Raw genomic sequence first — 20,902 nt, 5'->3', positions numbered from 1 at the left:
AGATAAAGCTATCCCTCTCTGGCTTCTGTATCATCATGGGCAGGTGTCAGGGAGAGGCCCAAATTCTGCATCTCTGGAATGTCCCCTAGCCTGCCTTCTTCCCCAACACTTGCATGACTACCATAACTAACCACCTTGAGACCATCAAGGCCATTGTTATTATGCCTTTTAGCCTTGTTTATGTCAGTCACTATAAGAAGTCCAGGACTCCTGGACCATTTCTTCTTTGCCTAGAATCTACCCCTTTATGATTCTGTAAACAGTTGAGACAATCCCTTCTTCTACTTCCCTTTCCCTGCTTCATTTTTCATTATAAAAATTAAACTGATACAGGCAATATTTATTTATTTGTCTGTCTTAGAATATAAACCTCATGAGAGCAGGGATTCTTTTGGTCATTTTTGCTTGTTACTCTATTTCCTATACTTCGGAGAGTGGTTGCCCCTTTAGTAGGCCCTCAGTAAAAATTTTTTAGAAAATAATTTTTATTTTTCAATTACAGTTGATATACATTATTAAATTAGTTTCAGGTGTACATTCCAGTGATTAGACATTACATAACATACTAAATGACATCCTGATAAATCTTGCACCCATCTAACACCATACATAGTTATTAGAATATTAATGACTTTATTGTCTATGCTGTATTTAACGTCCTCATGACTGTTCTGTAATAACTCATTCCCCCAAACTCCCTCCCATCTGGTAATTGTCAAAATGTTCTCTGTATCTGTGAGTTTGTTTCTGTTCTCCTTGTTCTTTATTTGTGTTTTTAGATTCAGTTGTTGATAGATACATATTTATTGCTGTTTTATTCATATTTTTAATATATTTTTCTTCTTATTAAAGAAGACCCTTTAATGTTTCATATAATACTGGCCTGGTGGTCATGAACTTTTTTTTTTCTGTCTAGGAAGCTCTTTGTCCGTTGATTCTAAATGATAGCTTTGCTGGGTAGAGTAATCTGGGTTGTAGGCCCTTGCTTTTCATCACTTTGAATACTTCTTGTCGATCCCTTCTGGCCTGCAAAGTTTCCGTTGAGAAATCAGCTCCCTTATAGATAACTAACTGCTTTTCTTTTGCTGCTTTTAAGATTCTCTCTTTGTCTTTAACTTTCTGTTTTAATTATGATGCATCTTGGTTTGGGCCTCTTTGTGTTCATGTTGTTTGGGGCTCTGCCCTTCCTGGACTTGTATTTTCTTTCACCAAGTTAGGGAAGTTTTCTGTCATTTTTTTCAAATAGGTTTTCAATTTCTTTTCTTTTTCTTCACATACTTCCATGATGTGAATGTTGGTACAATCGAAGTTGTTCCAGAGGCTCCTTATACTATACTCATTTTTGGGGGCTCTTTTTTTTTTCCTTTTTGCTGTTCTGATTTAGTGTTTTTTTGCTTCTTTATATTCCAAATCACTGATTTGATTCTAGGCTTCTTCTACTCTACTGTTGATTCCCCATAAATTATTCCTCATTTCAGTTAGTGTATCATTCATTTCTGACTGGTCCTTTTTTATGCTGTTGAAACTCTCACTGACTTCATTGAGCATCCTTATAACCATTGTTTTGTCCTACAGAGTGGGACTTCAGCAGGGGTGTGGTGCCCACTGAGTTTGTCCTTTGAGTGTGTTGCTTGTGGAGGTGGTTGGGTGATGATGCTTCTAATGGCCTGAAGCCATCGACTGGGTACACTGGCTCCGGGGCCTCCCAGGAGGTATAGACCAAAGTCAGCTGCTGCCTGTGTTCTGCTCAGGGCCATCCAGTATGAGCTACAAAATAATCTGCAGATGGCTGCTACTTGTGCTGGCCTTGGAGATGTCCAGCAAGGCCAAGCTGTGAACCAAGGCTAACTGTTGCTAGTGCCACAGTTGGGGCCATTTGGTGAGAGGTACAGGGCATACTAAGGTCCGATGCTGCTAGTTGAGAGATGGTAAGGACATCTGAAGCATGAGCCAAGATAGGCCATTTGTATGGAAAAGCTACTGGAAACAGCTTGGTGGGCCTGAAATTTAAGTGGGATGGGGCCTCAGGGAATCACCAGGGTCTGGAAAACTGTGTGAGCCAGGTTGATGGAGTCTCAGATATGGTACCCACCATCAAAGGAACATTGGCCTCTGCTAGCACTTCTGTCTGAGGGAAAGCTGCTCCTAGTTTTTGCCCTGATTCCAGACAGTTCATTTCATTCCCATATGTCACTGGTCCTTTTTAAGCTGCTACCCCATTGCTGGAGCTTAGAGGGAGTCCAAGAAGTCCATGCACAGGCCTTTAAGAGGAACTGCTTGGGACTCCAGAAGCCTCTGTCTTCCTTAGCCTCAACCCCCGCTGTTTTTTATAGCCAGAAATTATGGGGATTTTTCTTCCTGGCACTGGAACCCTGAGCTGGGAGGCCTGCTGTGGGGCTGGGACCCCTCAATTATCAGGGGGATCTTTGAAGAAGCCCAGATACTTGTCCAAATTTTTATCTGCCACATGTTGGGTGTGGGACGAGCTCCTTCAGTGTCTTAGCCTCTTCTACCAGTCTCTATGTGGCTTCTTCTTTAAGTCCCTAGTTGTATGACCTTTTATTCAGCCAGATTACAGGCAGTTCTGAAGGATGGTTTTTCTGTAGCTGCAGTTTTGACGTGGCTGTGGGAGGAGGCGAGTACTGTGTTTACCTATGTTGCCATCTTGACTGGAAGTTTAGTAAAGATTTGTTTTGATAGAATGAATCTATAACTTCATTATCCTAATCTAAGACATTATTTTTTTAAAATTTTATTTTAATCATTGTTCAAGTACCAAGACATTATTTTAATCCTATCCATTATTGTTGCCTGAACTTTAGCAGTAGCACCTAACTGGTCAATCTACATTCATTCTTGTTCTTCTGAAGTTTATTCTTTGCACTTTAATTGGAGTGCATTTTAAAAACCACAGATCAGTTTGTTACTTCTGTTTAAGCCATTTGAAAGGTTTCCCATTACTCTTATGGTAGGCCTTCATAGTCTGACCTAAAACTACCTTCCAAACTTTAGGTCACACCAGACTCTTTATACTTTTCTCTCCAGAGCCATTGATCATATTCACAGGCTTCTTCTATTCCAGGCTTTGTACATGCTTATTCCTGTCTCCACTTTGTTAATTCCTTTTTACCCTTAAGAGCTCAGCAATGTAGTCACTTTTTTAGGAATAATTTTCCTAATGTCTTTGACTAGATCTGAAAACTTGCTAGATTCTCTCTCAACTTCATATAGCTTTTTTGGTATTTATAACATTTTGTAATTACTCATTTTTGTTATTTTTTTTTCTTCCTCTATAAGGGACAAAGTATGCAATATTCTGTTGTATCACAGTGCCTAGCGTGGAACCTGACACAACTAGATCCTTATGTTTTTTGGAAAGAGTGAATGGGAAAGAAAGGAAGAAAAGATAAACACATAAACATATGCTATGCACTAAGGATTTTGCATACATTTAACTATCAAAACCCAAAGTCTCATTTTACAGATAAGAAAAGGGGGCCCAGAAGGTAATTTCCTCAGTCATTCAGACTTCTTCCTCCCTCCTTTCTCCTCCTTTCTTCATTATAGTAGCTTTATTGAGGCATAACTGACACGCAAAATACTGACATTTTTAAAATATATAATGGGATACATTTTGACATATACTTACACTCATGAAACCATCACCATACTTAAGACAGTGAACATGTTCATCATCCTCTTTGTAATCCATTCCTTTTGTCCCTTCCTGCTATCCCTAAGCAAACACTCATTTTATTTTATTTTTAACCTCATTTGCTTCTGATGCTTAGGTTAGTTTGCATTTTCAATATAAATTGAATCATGCAGGATGTGCTCTGTTGTGATATTTTCAGTATAATTATTTTGAGATTAATCCACATCGTTGCATGTGTTAATAATTCATCACATTTTGCTGTGGAGTAGTATTCCATTTATGGATATCCCTGTTTATTCATCTGTTAAAGGAAATTGTACCTGTTTTTTTGAACTTTGTATTAAGTATATTAGTTTAATCATATATAAATATTTGTTGACCGAGTTTTATTTCACAGCACTGTGTGTGAGACTCGTTTGTATTGAGTTTCATATAATTATTTATCAAACTATTTACTAAATTGCACAAACATAGCAAAATGTATTTGTCTGTTACTGTTTACAGTTTTAGAATTTGGGTTGTTCCCAGTTTTTTTGCTATTACAGGTAATACTGCTTTGAATATTCTTGTATATTTGCCTTGGTGCACATATGTACATTTATATTTATATTAGGTGTATAGCCTTGAGTAAAATTGCCAGGTCATCAAGTATGTATCTGCTCAACTCTAGTAGATAATATCAAAGAAGTTTTTGAGGTGGTTGAACTAGTTTATACTACCGGCAGTCCTGTTTGAGAGTTTTAGTCGCTCCATGTCCTCATCAACACTTGGCATTGGCAGTCTTTAAATTTGAGTCATTCTGATAAGTAGTAATATCTATGATGGTTTTAATGTATATTTCCCTGATGAATGATGAAGTTGAGCATCTTTGCATATGTTTTTTGGCCATTTGCATTTTCTCTTCTATGAAGTACCTGTTCATGTCTTGCCTGTTTTTCTGTCTTGTCCCTTCTTTAAAAAAAATAAATTGAAGGAATTCTTTATATATTTTGGGTAAAAGCACTTTGTGAGTGATGTGTTACACATTTATATAAACTCACTCATTTTAAAATATATTGATTTTGGGTTCAGCAGCCTGGCAATTATTGCTTGTTCTGATAGTTTATCTGTAGATTCCTTTGGATTTTCTTTGTGTAAAATTGTCTTGTGCAAATGACAGTTTTATCTCTGCCTTTCCAAATCTTATATCTTTTATTTCTTTTTCTTGAATTACTGTGTTGCCTAATAACATCTTCAGTGTAATGCTAATAGAAATGGGGATGGTAGGCCTTCTTGTCTTGTTCCCAGTCTCACATTTCACTCTTAAATGTGATATATTCTATTTTTTCTAGTACTTATCAAATTATGGAATAACTTTTTACATAGTATTTTGATAAGGTTTAGGTTTTCTTTTTAAATCCTGTACAGATGCCAGATTTTGTCAAATACTTTCTGGTATCTATTGAGGTATGTTTTTTACTTTTCTTTCTTATTTCTCCCCTTCTTAATCTGAATTACATTGAATTTTTTAAAAAGAATTTATTTATTTTTTATAGTGAGGGGAAAGGAGGAGTAAAGGAAAGGGAGAGAAACATTGGTGATAAGAGAGAAACATCAATTGGTTGCCTCTTGAATACGCCCAGCCTGGGACTAAACCTGTAACCAGGCATGTGCCCTGATTGGGAATCAAACTGATGACCTTCTCCTTTGCAGAATGAAGCCCAGCCAACTGAACCACACCATTTAGGGCTGAATTACACTGAATTTTGAATGTTAAAGTATGTTGCCATTCCTGGTAAAAACCTAACTTGGTGGAGATATATTATCCTTTTTATGTACTGGTGAATTAGTTTGCTGCTATCGTATTTAGGAGTTTTGCACCGTATATGTGTGAGATTGACCTGAACATTTCCTTTCTCTGAATGGATGGGTGTCTTTGTTAGTTTTTGGTGTCAAGTTTTGTTGATCTCATAAAATGAATTGGGGGATAAACCCCTATTTTTGTATTTTTCTAGAAAAATTTGTGAGAGAATATAGTTTCTTCCTTGTGTTTCATAGAATATGCTGGTAAACCATCTGTGCTTTGAATCATAGGAAGGTGTTAAATTACATATTTAACTTGTTTAATAGTTATAAGACTATTCAGCTATTCCAGTTCTTCTGTGAGAATGTAAGATACATTTTAAAGGAATTTTTTCATTTCATGTAAAATTTCAAATTTATTGGGAAAAAGTTAATATCTTTTAACGAACTTTTTAAATATCTGCAACATCTATACGGATGTCCCACTTTTCATTCCTAATATTGGTATTTGTGTCTTCTCTCTTTTTTTTATGATCAGTCTCATTCAGCATTTGTTGATTTTAATAGTTTTTATAAACAACCAACTATTGGGTTTGGTTGTTTTTTTTTTTTGTTTTTTTACTTTTTACAATTTTTATTAAATTCATTGGGCTGACATTGGTTCATAAGGATTTATTGAGTCTCTCTTTTTGTATTATATATTTATTTTTTATTTCATCAACTTCTATGCCTTATTTCCTTTGATTTTCTGTGTGTTCAGTTTGCTGTTATTTTTCTAACTTTGAGGATGGATGCTTAAATTAATGATTCTCAACCCTCTTTCTTTTCCGATATACTTATGTAGGTCTATGAATTTCCCTTGAGCATTGTTTTTGTTGTACCCCCTAATTTCAAGTTAGGATTTTTATTCTAATGAGTTTTAATGTGAGTATATTTTGTTGCATTGTGCTTTCTTCCTTGTGTTGTGGGTCATTTAGAAGTGTATTTCTTAATTTCCAAATGTGTTGATTTTTAAAAGTATATTTTTGCTAATGGTTACAAGCTTAATTGCATTGTGATTGGAGAACATAATCTGTATGGTTTCAGTGTTTTGAAATTTGTTGACCCTTAGTTTATGGATTACGAAAGAGTCAATTTTGGTAAATACCTGCATGTACCTGAAAAACTGTATTTTATATTTGTTAGCTATAGAGTTCTATGTGTATTTATTATGGTAAGTTTCTGAATTCTGTTGTTAATTTCTTTTATCCTCACTGTTTTTCTTTTTTTTAATCCTGCTTATTTTATCAGTTCCAGAGAAAGTTGTATTGAAAATCATCTTGATCCTGATTTTTCTTTATTCATGTAGTTCTGTCAGTTTTTGCTTTAATTGTATAGTTCAGGTCATATTATTAAGGGGATGTAATTTAGAACTATTACATCTTCAGGCGAATTGAAATTTTTATCATTATGTAGTGTCCTCATGGCTCTTGCACTGTTTTTTGTCTTGAAGTCTACATTTTTGTTATTATAATGTTACCATTTTGCTTTGGGTTAGTGTTTGCATGGTATATTTGTTTTTTCTTTGCCATGTCCTTGTGGTTTAAATGTGTTTCTTATTTTTAAAGCCACTTTGACAAATCTTTATCTTTTTTTATATATTTATTTGTTTTTAGAGAGATGGTAAGGGACGGAAAAAGAGAGATAGGGAGAGAAATCAGTTGCCTCTGTTATGTGCCCCAATCTTGGTACCTAACCTGCAACCCAGGCAAGTGCCCTGACTGGGAATCGAACGGCAACCAAGCCAACAACCTTTCCGCCACACCAGTCAGGGCGACAAATTTTTTTTTTTTTTAAGATTTTACTTATATATTTCTAAAGAGAGGGGAATGTAGGGAGCAAGAGAGGGAAAGAAACATCAATGAGTGAGAGAACATCAATCTGTTGCCTCTTGCATGCCCCTAACTGAGGACCTGGCCCACAACCCAGGTATGTGCCCTGTCCGGGAATCAAACCCATGACCTGTCAGTTTGTGGGACAGTGCCCAGCCCACTGATGATCAGCAGCAGTCAGGGAGGCCTAGGGCAGCACTCTTAATCTTTTCATTGGAATATTTAGTAAATTACATTTGGTATAACTACAGAATATTTGGTTTCAAATCTATTGTCTCAGGTTGTCCAACTTTTTTGTATAGGTCCAGAAAATAAATATTTTAGGCTGTGTGCCATCTGATTTCTGTTACAGCTATTCAGCTGTGCTCTTTTAGTACAAAAGCAGCCATAGTCAACGTGTAAACAAATGAACATAGCTATGTTTTAATAAGATTTTATTTATAAAAACAAGCAACAGGCCAGATTTGGCTGATGGTACTGTAGTTTGCCAGCTCCTGTACTATTTTAGTATTTGTTTTCTATTTCCAGTTTGCTTTATATTTTTCCTCTTTCTTGCCTTTTGGGCTTTTTAAAAAAAAATTGTTTTCCTTTCTTAGCTTAGAAGTAATAACCCTTCTCTATTGTTCTCTTAGTGGTTATCCTAGAGATTATAACACACTTCCTTGACCTGTTATCATCTAATTATAATAATATTTTTGCCCTCTTCCTGCAAACGTAGGGAGCTTATAACACTACCACCTCCTAACATGTACCTTATATGCCATTTTCGTGTATGTATGTCACTTTTTACTATGGTAATTAAATGTTTTTAATTAAAAAAACTTTTTTCTTGTGGAAATATATACTTGCATGACATTTTTGTTTTATATTTCTTTAACTTTATTATGGAAAATTTCAGACTTGGTCAGAAATAGAGAATGTGTTATAAACCACTAAGTAATGAACTATAGTTTCAACAGTTACTAATATTTGCCAGTATTGTTTAAAGCAGTTCTCTGGCATGAAATTATTATGTCTATAAATACTTATGTACATAGTATTCTATAACAGCTAAGGACTGAAATAACTATTCATCTATCAAAATTAGTAATAATTATTAAAAAAGTATTCTAATATCTAATCCAGCTGATTTGTTTTCAGGTTGTTATGTATTTTATTCTTCTATGTTCTTAGTATTTTGTATAGTTATTATTTAGATTTATTAAAGTTATTTACTTTTTTCCTGATATATTGTCCTAGATCATTTTTCTTCTGTTTTAAAAACATCTTTTTTATATTCTCTTTAGTGTGTATTTCCTGGTGATGAATTCTCAGTTTTTGTTAGTCTGATCATATCTTTATTTTCATTTAGAAAACTTTTTATTATACTTTTATGGATAATTTCAAACATATATAAAACTCATACAGGAGTTGTGAATTTAATACAATGAACCCCCATGTTGCAACCACTGAGGTTCAGCAGTTACCAAGCCATGGCCAGTCTTGTTCTCTCTATCCTCTGTCACTGTTACTGAATTTTGAAGCAAATCTTAGATTCAGAAAAATTACATTTTATCCATTAGCATTTCACAGGTATCTATAAGAAAGTAAGGGCTTTTTTAAAAAACTATTGCCATAACATGATAAAAATACTGTATTAATTCCTTAGTATCACCAAATACCTAGTCAATGCTCAATGTTCCCTGATTGTCATATATACACAGAGTACATGTAGTTGATTTCCTCCAGTATGGATCCCAGCGAGACTTACACATTTTCTTTGGTTGGTATGATTTTTGAATCTCTTAATTTGTAGATCTCCCTAGCTGATCTTTAACTTTTGTTTTTGTTGAGGAAACTAGATTATTTGTTCTGTAGCGGGTCCTACATCCTAGAATATACTAATTGTACATTTGTACTTCTATTCAGCATTTTCCTTTACCCCTATATTTCTCCTAAATTGTCACTTAAATCTAGCAGTGTGATGATCACAGTCAGTTCTGTGTTTTGACAAGACTACTTACTAGGTGGTGGTGTGTACTTCCTTAGGAGGCATATAAAATGTGGTTGTATCTGTTTTGTGATAATAGCCATTGATGATCACCTAAGTCCATTATTTCATTAGGGGTTTACTTCCATTTATATTTTTGCTGGGTATAAAATTTTGGTTGGTAGACTTAAAAAAAACTATTTTTTTAGAGCACTTTTATGTTTGCAACAAAATTGAGAGGAAGATACAGAGATTTCCTGTATGCCCCCTCCCCCATGCATGCAATAGCCTCCTCTATTATCAGCATTACAAACTAGAATGGTATTTTTTTAAACCAGGATGAACCTTTATTGACATGTAATAATTACCAAGAGACCAGAGTTTCCCTTGGGGTTCACTCTTAGTATTGTGTATTCTACTGGTTGGACAAATGTGTGATGGCATGTATCTGTCATTATAATGTCATGCAGAGTATTTTGACTGTCCTAAGAATCCTCTGTGTTCTATTTTATTGTTTTCATAGTTTTGCCTTTTCCAGAATATCATATAGTTGGAATCATACAGTATGTAATAACCTTTTTAGATTGGCTTTTTTTACTTAGTAATATGTATGTAAGGTTCCTCCATGTCTTTTCTGGCTTATAGCTCATTTTGTGTGAATTTACCACAGTTTGTTTATTCATTCACCTAATGAAAGACATCTTGGTTGTTTCTAAGTTTTGACCATTGTGTATAAAGCTGCTGTAAACATCCATGTGTAGGTTATTGTGTATACATAAGTTTTCAGCTCCTTTGGATAGATACCAAGGAACACAGTTGCTTGGGGTAAGTGTATGTTCAGTATTGTAAAAAACTGCGAAAACTACCTTCTCTAGTGGCTGTATCATTTTGAATGCCCACCAGTAATGAATGAGAGTTCTTTTTGTTCCACATCCTTGCCAGTATTTGGTGTTACCAGGGTTTCAAACTTTAGCCATTTTAATAAGTATTTAGTGGTATCTCTTTATTTTAATTCACATTTTCCTGATGACATATGATGTGGAACATCTTTTTGCATGCTTCTTTGCCATCTGTTTATCTTTTTTTGGAGAGGTGTCTGTTAAGATCTTTGGTTCATTTTTTTTATATTAGTCTGTTTTCTTTTTAAAATATTTTATTTATTTTTATTTTTTAACTTTATTTTTATTGTTCACATTATTACAGCTGTCCCCTTTCTCCCTCCCCTTTTGTCCACCTCCACTCAGCCCTAGCCCCTTCTCCCTCTAGCCATCACCACACTGTTTTGTGTGTCTGTGAGTTGTGCACATATGTTCTTTAGCTAATCCATTCACCTTCTTTCATTCTGTCACTCCATCTCTCCTCCTCCCAACATCTGTCAGTGTGTTCCATGTATCCATGCCTCTGTTTCTGTTTTGTTCGTCAAGTTTATTTTGTTCATTAGATACCACATATAAGTGAAATCATATGGTATTTGTCGTTCTCTGTTTGACTGGCTTAATAATTGCACTTAGCATAATAATGTCCAGGTCCACTCATGTTGTCACAAAAGGTAAGGTTTCCTTCTTTGAACAGGGGAGTATTAAGCTGTTTTCCTATTGTTGAGTTTTAAGAGTTCTTTGTATATTTGCGATAACAGTTCTTTTTCCAGGTGTGTCTTTTGCAAATAGCTTTTCTCAGTCACTGACTTGTCTTCTCATTTTCTTGACATTTTCTTTCGTAGAGTAGAAATTTACATTTTAATGAAGTCCAGTTTAAGAATTTTTTTTTTTGTAGGTTGGGTCTTTGGCATTGTATCTAAAAAGACCATCACTATAACCAACGTCAGCCAAGTTTTCTCCTGTGTTATTTTCTAAGAGTTTTATAGTTTCGTAGTTTGCTTTAATGTCTTTGATTTTCAGCAGTTTTACTATGGTATGACTAGGTGTAGTTATCTTGTTATTTATCCTCTTAAGGTTTGTTGGGCTACTTGGATCTCTAGTTTGGTATCTTTTGTCAGTTTTGGAAAATACTCCATTTTTATCTCTGTAATAGTTTTTCTGACCCACTTGTTTTCTTTTTGCACATATATGTCGGAATTTTTTGCTTTGTCCTTAGTCCTTTATTTCTCTTTTCTTTTCCATGCTTGGTCTCTTTGAGCTTTATTTCAAGAGATTCTTCTTACCTCTCTTCCACTTTACTAATTCTCACTGCAGTGTATTCAGTCTGCTGGTAAAACTTACCCATTGAGATGTTAACTTCTGTGTTTTTCACATATAGAATTTGTTTGTTTTTTTGTCAAATTTCCTGTGTTGTCCTCCACTTTTAAAAAATGATTTCTAGTTCTCTTTAAGAAATTCTTGATTTAATCAGCCATCTCCTTGAACATAATATATAAACTCATCAGGTCTAGGTTTTATAATCTCAACTTTTGAAACATTGCTAATTTGTTCCTGTTGATTTTTCTTCATTGTGTCTTGTCTCCTCATGTGCCTGGTGGTGCTACACAAATGTGTATAAGGCATGCACATAGAATACAGTAACAGGATTTGAAAAGAGATGGGTTGCAGTCCCTTTGAAGGTTCGCCTGTTGATTGTTCATCCTTAGTCTTGGAGTCTCAACTTTAAAGGGCATGGAGTTTCCCATGCTTCCAAAAACCTTTGGCAGGTCTGAATCTATAATTTTGTCTCCTACCCTTCGAGGCTGTGAAAAGCTCTGCTCCACTTCTCAGTCTTAGCTACCTCTTCTCCATGCCCTCAAGGGAAAAGCTGCCCTACATATCTGACTCACTTCTCTGGACATTCTTCTCTGGGATCTTGGCCTACTGATTCTTAACTACCTCTTTAGTTCTAGTTCTCAGATGCCTTTTAGTCACTGCCTCCCCCCCCCGCCCAGTGCTTTTCTAGTTTTCCTCATTGGGAGGTTTTTCTATCAGATCACTATTACTGGAAATTGAATCCCTTTTTGTCTTGCCGTTAAAACTTACCCATTGAGATATTAATATTTCTGTACTAGTTTTTTAGATTATCCTAGTACCACCTTTGTAATTTACTATACTAAAAAGACAAAAAAATTTAAAGGAGCAGAAAAAGTCACAGTTCCCGCAGTGAGTGGCATATCCTTTTAATGGTTCCTTTTCCTTAGAGAGTGGGTTATAGATACGGGGTGGGAAGAGAATTTGGAGATAAGCTTAGTTTAGATAATCTGAGTTTGAGGTGATTAAGATACCTAAGTAGAGTTGTGCTTGAGACATTTAGATATTAAACAAACTGAGAGCAGTGTGGAGATCTGGATTTGGACATTGAAAGTAGTAAGTTTGTTGAACCTATCAAAGTAAATGGAAGGGCATTGGTGGTTGTGGACCTGTTACACTGCTAAGGGTAGCACAGATTCAGAAGTGACAGGGTAATAAAGGAGAGGTAAGATAGAACTTAAGTTTTATAGTGTGAAGGCCAGGATAGCCTCATATTTTGTATGTTATGTGTTTACAGGAAAATTTTTTTTTATCCTATACTTAATGACTTTGGTTGATACTTCTTTTAAAGCCTGAAATCCTATAAGGTAAATAGTAGTTATATAAGAAACAGCATTCTAGTGTGACATATTTATTATTATTTTAGATCTAATCACAAAATATATTAAGCCCTGAAGTTCAGGATTTCAGACTTGCTAATAATTCATATTTAGTATTATACAAAAGACTGTTATCAGTCTCTTGTTCTATCAAATGTATGTAATAATGAAATCACAATGTTGAAGAATAATCAAACTATATTATATATACTGTTAAACATAAATGATTTTTCACTGAATCAGTTTATAGAGAGAGCGAGAATACAAGAAGCAGCACTCTTGTTTTCTGTTTAAATAATCTTTGGTACTAAAAATAAAAGAGTGGTGACTTCATATAAGTTTCTTGGTGATATAAATTATTTTAGTTCTGTACCAGACTAGTTCTTTAAGTAGATGTGCACAAAGGACATCTAAAGATAGGCCAGAAATTCATGACCAACATACCTGCCTATTTTTAATGTGTAATTGGAGTTATCTTTTTGTTTCTACAGTTTTAATTGTATTTTCATAACTTTCCTATGTGTTTGGTTATTAAACAAGAGATACTATAACACGGAAATTTCATTTAACAGAGCTACAATAGAAGAGGCGTACTCCAGGTCAATGACAAAACTAGCAAAATCTGCAAGCAATTATTCACAACTTGGGTGAGTTCATTTCTTTGGTGAACTCTTTTTCAGTGTTTATCTGGCAACGTTCTTCAGAATATTAGGTTTTATTGAGGATATAATAACTCATAAATGTAAAATATATAATAATGTACTTATTTAAAATGTATCTGTGACTATATTCTTGACTTGCTTGAAAATGTAATTGAACTTGCTGAATTAAAGCAGTCAGAACATGTGAAACTTATTTTTTTCCCTTTTATTAAACAACATATTCAGTAGTGTAATTTGGAGATTATAAATATGTGTAATGCATGATATTCAAATTTTCTGTAGGTTAATTTAAATACTGTGGAACAATGATCTTTAAAAACTCAAACTATTAAAATGCTAAAATGCATTTAAAATGTCTCTTGATTTTTATAGACCATCATTAAATCTTTTAAAGAATTTGTGTTGAAGAAATGCACTCTTCAGAAAATAAATACTAATAAGAATATATTTAAAATGACATTTGCTTGTAGCCATAACAATTCTGGGAAGAATAATTATATAATTTGAACCATAATAACTATGGAAGGAATACTTCATCTGATTTAATTATCTAAAATTTGGGGGAGAGGTTTTATTTTAGCTCAGATGTGAAAATAATGTGTCTAACACATAAAGATTTTTATAGTGATATTTAGTAAAAGATTCATCTTCTTATGGGTTTCTGATAAATCTCTGAATCCCCTGAAACTTTATGTGAAATTTTGTGTATGTGTTATTAACTCATTTCTGATAAAGAGGGTCTATACCAGCTATCAGATTGACATGGTTTTGTGATTCAAAAAACTGTTTAAGAATGACTTTATGAAAGTACTCTCTAGTTGCGTTGAGTGAGTTTAAATAAAAGTCTTTCTGCTTTGTGGCCTGGATAAAGAGGAATTGGACTCTCAGTTCATTCACAGGGTAGCAACACTGTCCATTGTGTAAGTGCTGACAGCCACAGCTAACAGAACCTTTTGTAACCATGTGCACTGGCTGGGAAGGACTGGGAGCTATCGCCTTTTTCTGATGAGGAGAGCAGGGACTGGTATTTAGTTACTTTTTGTTTCTTTCCTCCCAGTCCTTCTCCAGTTCTTTCCCCTCTACTCTCTCAATATAACTTCATTATTCTTTTTTTCATCTCTCGCCTTACTTTTCTGGTACCCTTCTATTTTTGGACCCTCTATTTGAACATGCCTCTTCTAAAACATAATTTCTTCTTTATTAACCGCAGTGGAAGGGTCAGAAAATAAGTAGAAAAAAAAGATTTTATTTATTTGTTTTCAGAGACAGGGGAAAGGGAGGGAGAAAGAGAGGGAGAAAAACATCGATGTGTGAGAGAAACATCAATCAGTCGCCTCTCACAAGGCCAGCAACCCAGGCATGTGCCCTGACCAGGGATCCAACCAGCGACCTTCTTTGCTTTGCCGGATGATGCCCAACCAACTGAACCACACCAATCAGGGCTGGCCATGGTGTATTGTAGGAAATTCTAACCTATTTTTAATCACCAAATGGGAGATAGAAAAAACACAAGTTGACTTTAGCTGTGTTTCCTGATAGTAAAGTTACTGACAGCATTTCTGTCTTTGGAATGTGTGCTTTTCAGAAATAATAGGTGATGTTTTATTTTTTTGTGTTAATGTCATTTCAAGATCACAGAGATTTTAAATATTAATATTTTTTTGTTTACTGCTGCATATTTAGGCAAGAATCTGAATTTTATCTTTCTGTATTTAGTTGCATTTAAATATATTTTGTATTTGTCTGTTTTCTTTCTTAATAAACATTTATTATACATACATGTGTATTACTTGGCTATAAAAAAGTTGTATGTATTAAACTTTTGTAAATGAAATGATATTTGAAATTTCTTAAACCTGTAGTTAAAGAAGTTTTACGTTGAACCGCTTTTCACTATAAAGAATCCTTTGGTAAAGTAAAGGGACACTCCTCTCTTATCTGCTTTGTGAAGTCTAGACTATCATGTATCAGGTTTACATGAAGTGAGATACAAGTCTGTACATCACTTAGTGCTGTAGCAAGTGGATACATTTTACGTGTCCTTTTTCTCTCAAAAGTTTCCGTCTAACTGTGTGCCAGATTTGGAGCTGATGAGAGATTTTAAAGTGTGAAGTGAGATCTAATCTGGACAGTTCTAAGTATTTTTAAAATTCTCTTTTGAATGTATTTACTATTGCTTAAAATGAGCATTTTTAGCTTTCCTACTGGGTAGGAAATGCAATAATTGGCATAGAGTACATATTAGGATAAGTGGTTTCTCTGTCCTTTTGACTTAGTGATTATTGCTGCTATTTGTTTTGTTTTCTGTTAGAAGTTTTGTCACAGAACAAAGCAAGTGCTGTTGAACATATTTTAGGAAGCACCTGAGGAAAGTATTGGATAAAATTATTCTTAGGTTGTTCTCTATTGACCAACTTAGTTTAAATTAATCATTGGAATCCTTTACTATCTAAAGTTGTTACAGTATAGCAAATAATTCTTGGAAGTAATTGAACCTGCTGAAAATATTAAATCCTCAATAATGAGAAAAGGTGGTAGGAAAGTATGTCATGCATACTGTTCCATGTAGTAGAAAGGGGATTCTCTTAGCATTTGTTGAAGTACTCAGATAGGTAAAATGATAATGCCTCCAAAGGTTTTAGATAACAGTTTTAAAATTATTCTGTATAATTATTAAGGATGAAGGCACTAAAAAAGTCATGTGCAAGTTTTAACTTTTAGATGTTTAAATTTAAAGGAACTTTTATTATTGATGAAGCATTTTGAATGGAGACAGTGATTAGAAATGCTTCTGATACAAGTCTGAATAGCCAAATCGACTCAGAAAATAACATAATTAAGTGAAGGCCATGGCCAGACATGTGATAAGTAGTTAACCTATTTCTGTATATCTGAGGTCCAGAAATATTTCATTAGCCAAGGATTTAAGAAGTAAGATCAGTCTATCAGTCATTTAATTTTTAATTTATTTTAATTTTATCTTTTGCCTAATTAAAATGGCTGAATATAGCATTAATTTTGCTGGTTCTATTTTGGAGCCTTAAACTTTTTTATAAGTAAATTATTTTCATGTTTTCTCTCCCTTAGAACATTTGCACCAGTGTGGGATGTGTTCAAAACATCTACAGAGAAATTAGCTAATTGTCACTTGGATCTTGTTAGAAAATTACAAGAATTAATAAAGGAAGTTCAGAAGTATGGAGAAGAACAAGTAAAGTCTCATAAAAAGGTATCACTTTTTCTTGTTAAAGGATTGATTGGTCAGATATTGTTGTCCTATAGTTTCATCATTTTTGATGAATCATTTCATACCAAACAGACTAAAGAAGAAGTTGCAGGAACTCTGGAAGCTGTTCAAACCATTCAGAGCATAACTCAGGCCCTCCAGAAATCTAAGGAAAATTACAATGCCAAGTGTGTAGAACAAGAACGTTTGAAAAAGGAAGGAGCTACACAAAGAGAAATAGAAAAGGTAATTATAATAAAATAATTCCTCTGAGGTTTCAAAGCACTGTTGAATATAAGAATGCATTTGATCTTCACTCATGAATGATCTCATATTTGAGATTACACTGTACCTTTGAGTGTTAGTGACCTACCTGAGTGAAACAGAAGTAGGTTTGTAATATGTTGTATATGGTAAATAACTTAGCATATATATAAACAGGAATGATTTCTTTTTTTCAGTGACACATTATAGGATATATTTATAATGTAATTGATGAGATACTGCTTGGAATAAGATTTAATAATGAGGTAAAAATTTTTTGAAGCAAGAATTTGGTGTATTTACAAAGGCATAGATAGCTGAAGATAAGCTTTAAAGATTGTGGTCGATTTATTGCTGACTGTGAGCACATTTATGTAGTACTGTGGTAAACCACAACCCTTTCCCCACTTGTGTTTTAATTGAAAGTAGGTTTTTTCCCCCTTTCAAAACAGCGTAACCATTCATTTGTTTGATGTGGTATAGTTTCTATTAGGAATGAGCTGTAGGGAGTGACAATTTTGAAACTTTGTAAAGTATTTGAAATATCCAATGAAAAGAAAACCAAATTGTAACCATATTACAATTATCATAACTATGAAAGTGTGCATGCATGGGCAGAAACTAAAAGAGAACATAGAAGAATCAAAACAGTTGATGGAATTCGGTGTAATATATTTTCTTTAATGTCGGTGTAATAAATAAAAATTGGGAGGAGGAGAGAAAAGAGGCATTATAAGTTTGCAGTTTAAAAACAACCCCCATTCCAGACATCACAATTATGAATGAGATATAAAAAGGGAAAACAACAAATAACAAGGTCCAAAAAGAATACTACCTTTGTAAACCAGAAATGGACTAGAAACCTGAAGTGGCATGTAGAGGTTGATTGTGTAGGCTTGTAGGACTCAAAGTCCTAAGTTAGGCAGTGTATTTTGGCTTTTGTGTGGTAAAGTGGACTGCATATTCCATACTTAAGATATTCGCAAGGACAAACAATTAATGGGAAGATCTCAGGAAATAGGCTGGACAGCTGGAAAATGAACTTGATCTGAAACTAGTGCTGAGTTGGAAGACACGACAGGTAAAGCTCTTGACACAACACCCCTTTTAAATAGCGATTGAGGTTGACCAGCTTTTGGCAAGGCTTACAGGAGGAAGTGAAAAAATGGGAGAATATATCCACAGTGTGGGTGTTCCCTCCTTGAGTGCAGCACTGAGGCATGTATTACAGTGACAGACTTTATACTACAGGACTATGCACATGAATTTTATAAAACCAAAGCAAATTTTATGGAAATATAGGAAAGGGAGGATCTCATGGAATCAGTACAAAAGGATATTGAGTCATATAAAAGTGGGTCTGGAGTAAATAACAGAAGTACTGAACTGTTTTTGAAAGAATATGATCACCTTTGAAACTCAGATCATCTAGTAGAAGAGGCAGTAAGCATTGCTATGGCAACAGAAGAAAATAAGACTTGACAGAGAGGAATGTTGAAATCGATTCAGAGCACAGTGAACACTGGCTAATTGTTTTCCTGCTGTGAACAACAGCCTGATCCAGTGAATCAACTTTAGGAAGAGACTAGACTCACTAATCCTGGGTGGAGTGATTGTTGTCTGTTCCATCCTATTGCTGTGGTATGCTTTCCATGGATGGGACATGTCTAGGAACTGTTTGACAAGTACCACTTTCAGGCCCTGATCTGGAATAAGGAAAGGAAGGAGAAATGGACTGTTTTTGATAATTAGTCTGAACAGCAGGATTATTTCAAGACTGATAGTGACAGACTCTTTGACACTGTCAGGTTGAGCTGAAGCCACAGTTTTTCTGTATTTTTTCTAACACACACTTCATCAGTTTTCAGTTTTAAGAAAAGAAAAATAAGGAGCAAAAAGATAATCACAAGGAGCACTGCTTACTGTATAAAGCTAAAGGTAGAGAAAGAAAAAGGCTCTTGGGTTGTTGAGTAGGGCTAAAGCTTTATTAGAAGTTGGGGTTTGGGGGTATAATTCTGACCACAAATCAGTCGAGCCAAGGAACCAGTTCATGACTGTTTTGGTTATATCCCCAATATTTTTCTGGGTAAGTAATTAAAAACTACTTTTATAAGACTGATACTAAACTGGGGCCTTGGAGGACTGGCAGGAGATAACCTGAAAACTGCTAAATCGGAATGGGTGAGCATAAGGAGTAGAGCCTAACAGAATTCTAGGAGTTACCATTTACACTGTATTGTGTGGAGTTGTCCAGCAGTATTGCTGGAGAGAGAAAGGGAGAAAAAAGAAACCTCCCATTTGAAATGAGCAAATAGCCAAAATTCTAGAGCACAGCTAAGAAATCTAATACTAAGACACCAATAAACTTAACAGTTGGAATGAGAACTCAATCCAGGTGAAATTTAAATTTATGAAACAGATGAACAAAAACATTTGTATTGAGGTTCAAAGAGATAAGTCAATATAAACTTACATTAAAGAACATTAAGACTTCCAGTCAAGATGGAGGCATAGGTAGACACACTTCACCTCCTTGCACAACTATGGAAAGAATTACAATGAGATCTCAAAAACATGTAACACCCAGAACCATCAGAAAACTGAGATGTATGGAAGCCAGACAACCAAGGATTTAAAGAAGCCACATTCATCCAGACAGATAGGAGGGGTGGAGTTGTGGAGACAGGGTGGAGAGGCGGGAGTGGTGACGGTGGGCCCCACATTCATGTGTGGTGGATAAAAACCAGGAGGGATACCTTGGGAGCGAGCCATTCTAGCCTCAGGCCAGACTGCACAGCCCAGGGTTCCAGCACTGGGAAGATAAACCTCCATTACCTCTGGCTGTAAAAACCAGTGGGGGCTGGAGTAGCAGAAGAAACTGCTGGATTTTTGTCAAAGGGCCTGCATGGTCTTACAGTGTACACAAACCCAGAGCAACAGTTGTAAGGGCGCTAATCTCACATGGGAGGCGGGTGAGGTGACTGGAAGCAGGTGGAATTCCAGGCAGTCCTCCAGATCCCAGGCAGTGGCATTGCCCCCTCTCTGAACCCCTTAACCCCACATACAGAGCCACAAAGAGGTGAAGTGGGTTGCCCAGCCCTGGCAATTATCTAAGGCTCTGCCCCACACAATTTACAGGTGCCTTTTCTACATAGGCTACACTACTAAGATGGAGTCAGAGCAGCTGTATCTAATACACAGAAGCAAACACAGGGAGGCCACTAAATTGAGGAGGCAAAGAAACATGGCCCAAATGAAAGAACAGATCAAAACTCCAGAAAAAGAGCTAAATGAAATGGGTATAAGTGACCTATCAGATATGGAGTTCAAAACACTGGTTATAAGGATGTTCAAGGAACTTAGTGAGGACCTCAACAGCATAAAAAAAATCCAGTCAGAAACGAAGGATTTACTAACTGAAATAAAGAACAATTTACAGGAAACAACAGTACGGTGGATGAAGCTGAGAATCAAATCAGTGATTTGGAACATAAGGAAGCAACAACAACAACAGCAAAACAAACAAAATAAAAAACCCCACCAATCAGAACAAGAAAAAAAAAGAATCCAAAAAAATGAAGATAGTGTAAGCACCCTGTGGGACAACTTCAGTAGGTCAACATTCACATCATAGGGGTACCAGAACAAGAGAAAGAGCATGGTATTAGAAATCTATGTGAAAAAGTAATGAAAGAGCCCTGGCTGGTGTAGCTCAGTGGATTGAGTGTGGGCTGTGAACCAAGTGTCACCAGCTTGATTCCCAGTCACGGCACATGCCTGGGTTGCAGACTAGGTCCCCAGTGGGGGCCTCGTGAGGGGCAACCACACATTGATATTTCTCTCCCTCTCTTTCTCCCTCCCTTCCCCTCTCTAAAAATAAATAAATAAAATCTTTAAAAAAAAGTAATGAAAGAAAACTTTCC

At 35.2% G+C, this 20,902-nt stretch overlaps 1 protein-coding gene and 1 pseudogene across 1 annotated transcript in view; both read left to right on the top strand.

The window, feature by feature from the left end:
* FCHO2 (FCH and mu domain containing endocytic adaptor 2) overlaps nucleotides 1-20,902 on the top strand; it is a 109,980-nt gene that overhangs the window by 17,293 nt on the left and 71,785 nt on the right. Inside the window, exons 3-5 of the mRNA XM_045847899.1 lie at nucleotides 13,400-13,474; nucleotides 16,577-16,718; nucleotides 16,809-16,961. Of these exons, the coding sequence (XP_045703855.1) occupies nucleotides 13,400-13,474; nucleotides 16,577-16,718; nucleotides 16,809-16,961 (370 nt within the window). The remainder of the gene's footprint in view (nucleotides 1-13,399; nucleotides 13,475-16,576; nucleotides 16,719-16,808; nucleotides 16,962-20,902) is intronic.
* Nucleotides 17,586-18,684, top strand: LOC123824898 (annotated as a pseudogene).

The sequence above is a fragment of the Phyllostomus hastatus genome, unplaced genomic scaffold, assembly GCF_019186645.2.
Source record: "Phyllostomus hastatus isolate PE091 unplaced genomic scaffold, TTU_PhHast_1.1 phas_contig_58, whole genome shotgun sequence".
Lineage (NCBI taxonomy): Eukaryota > Metazoa > Chordata > Mammalia > Chiroptera > Phyllostomidae > Phyllostomus > Phyllostomus hastatus.
Note: the sequence above shows the minus strand (reverse complement) of the source record. Positions and strands in the feature narration are given on the sequence as shown.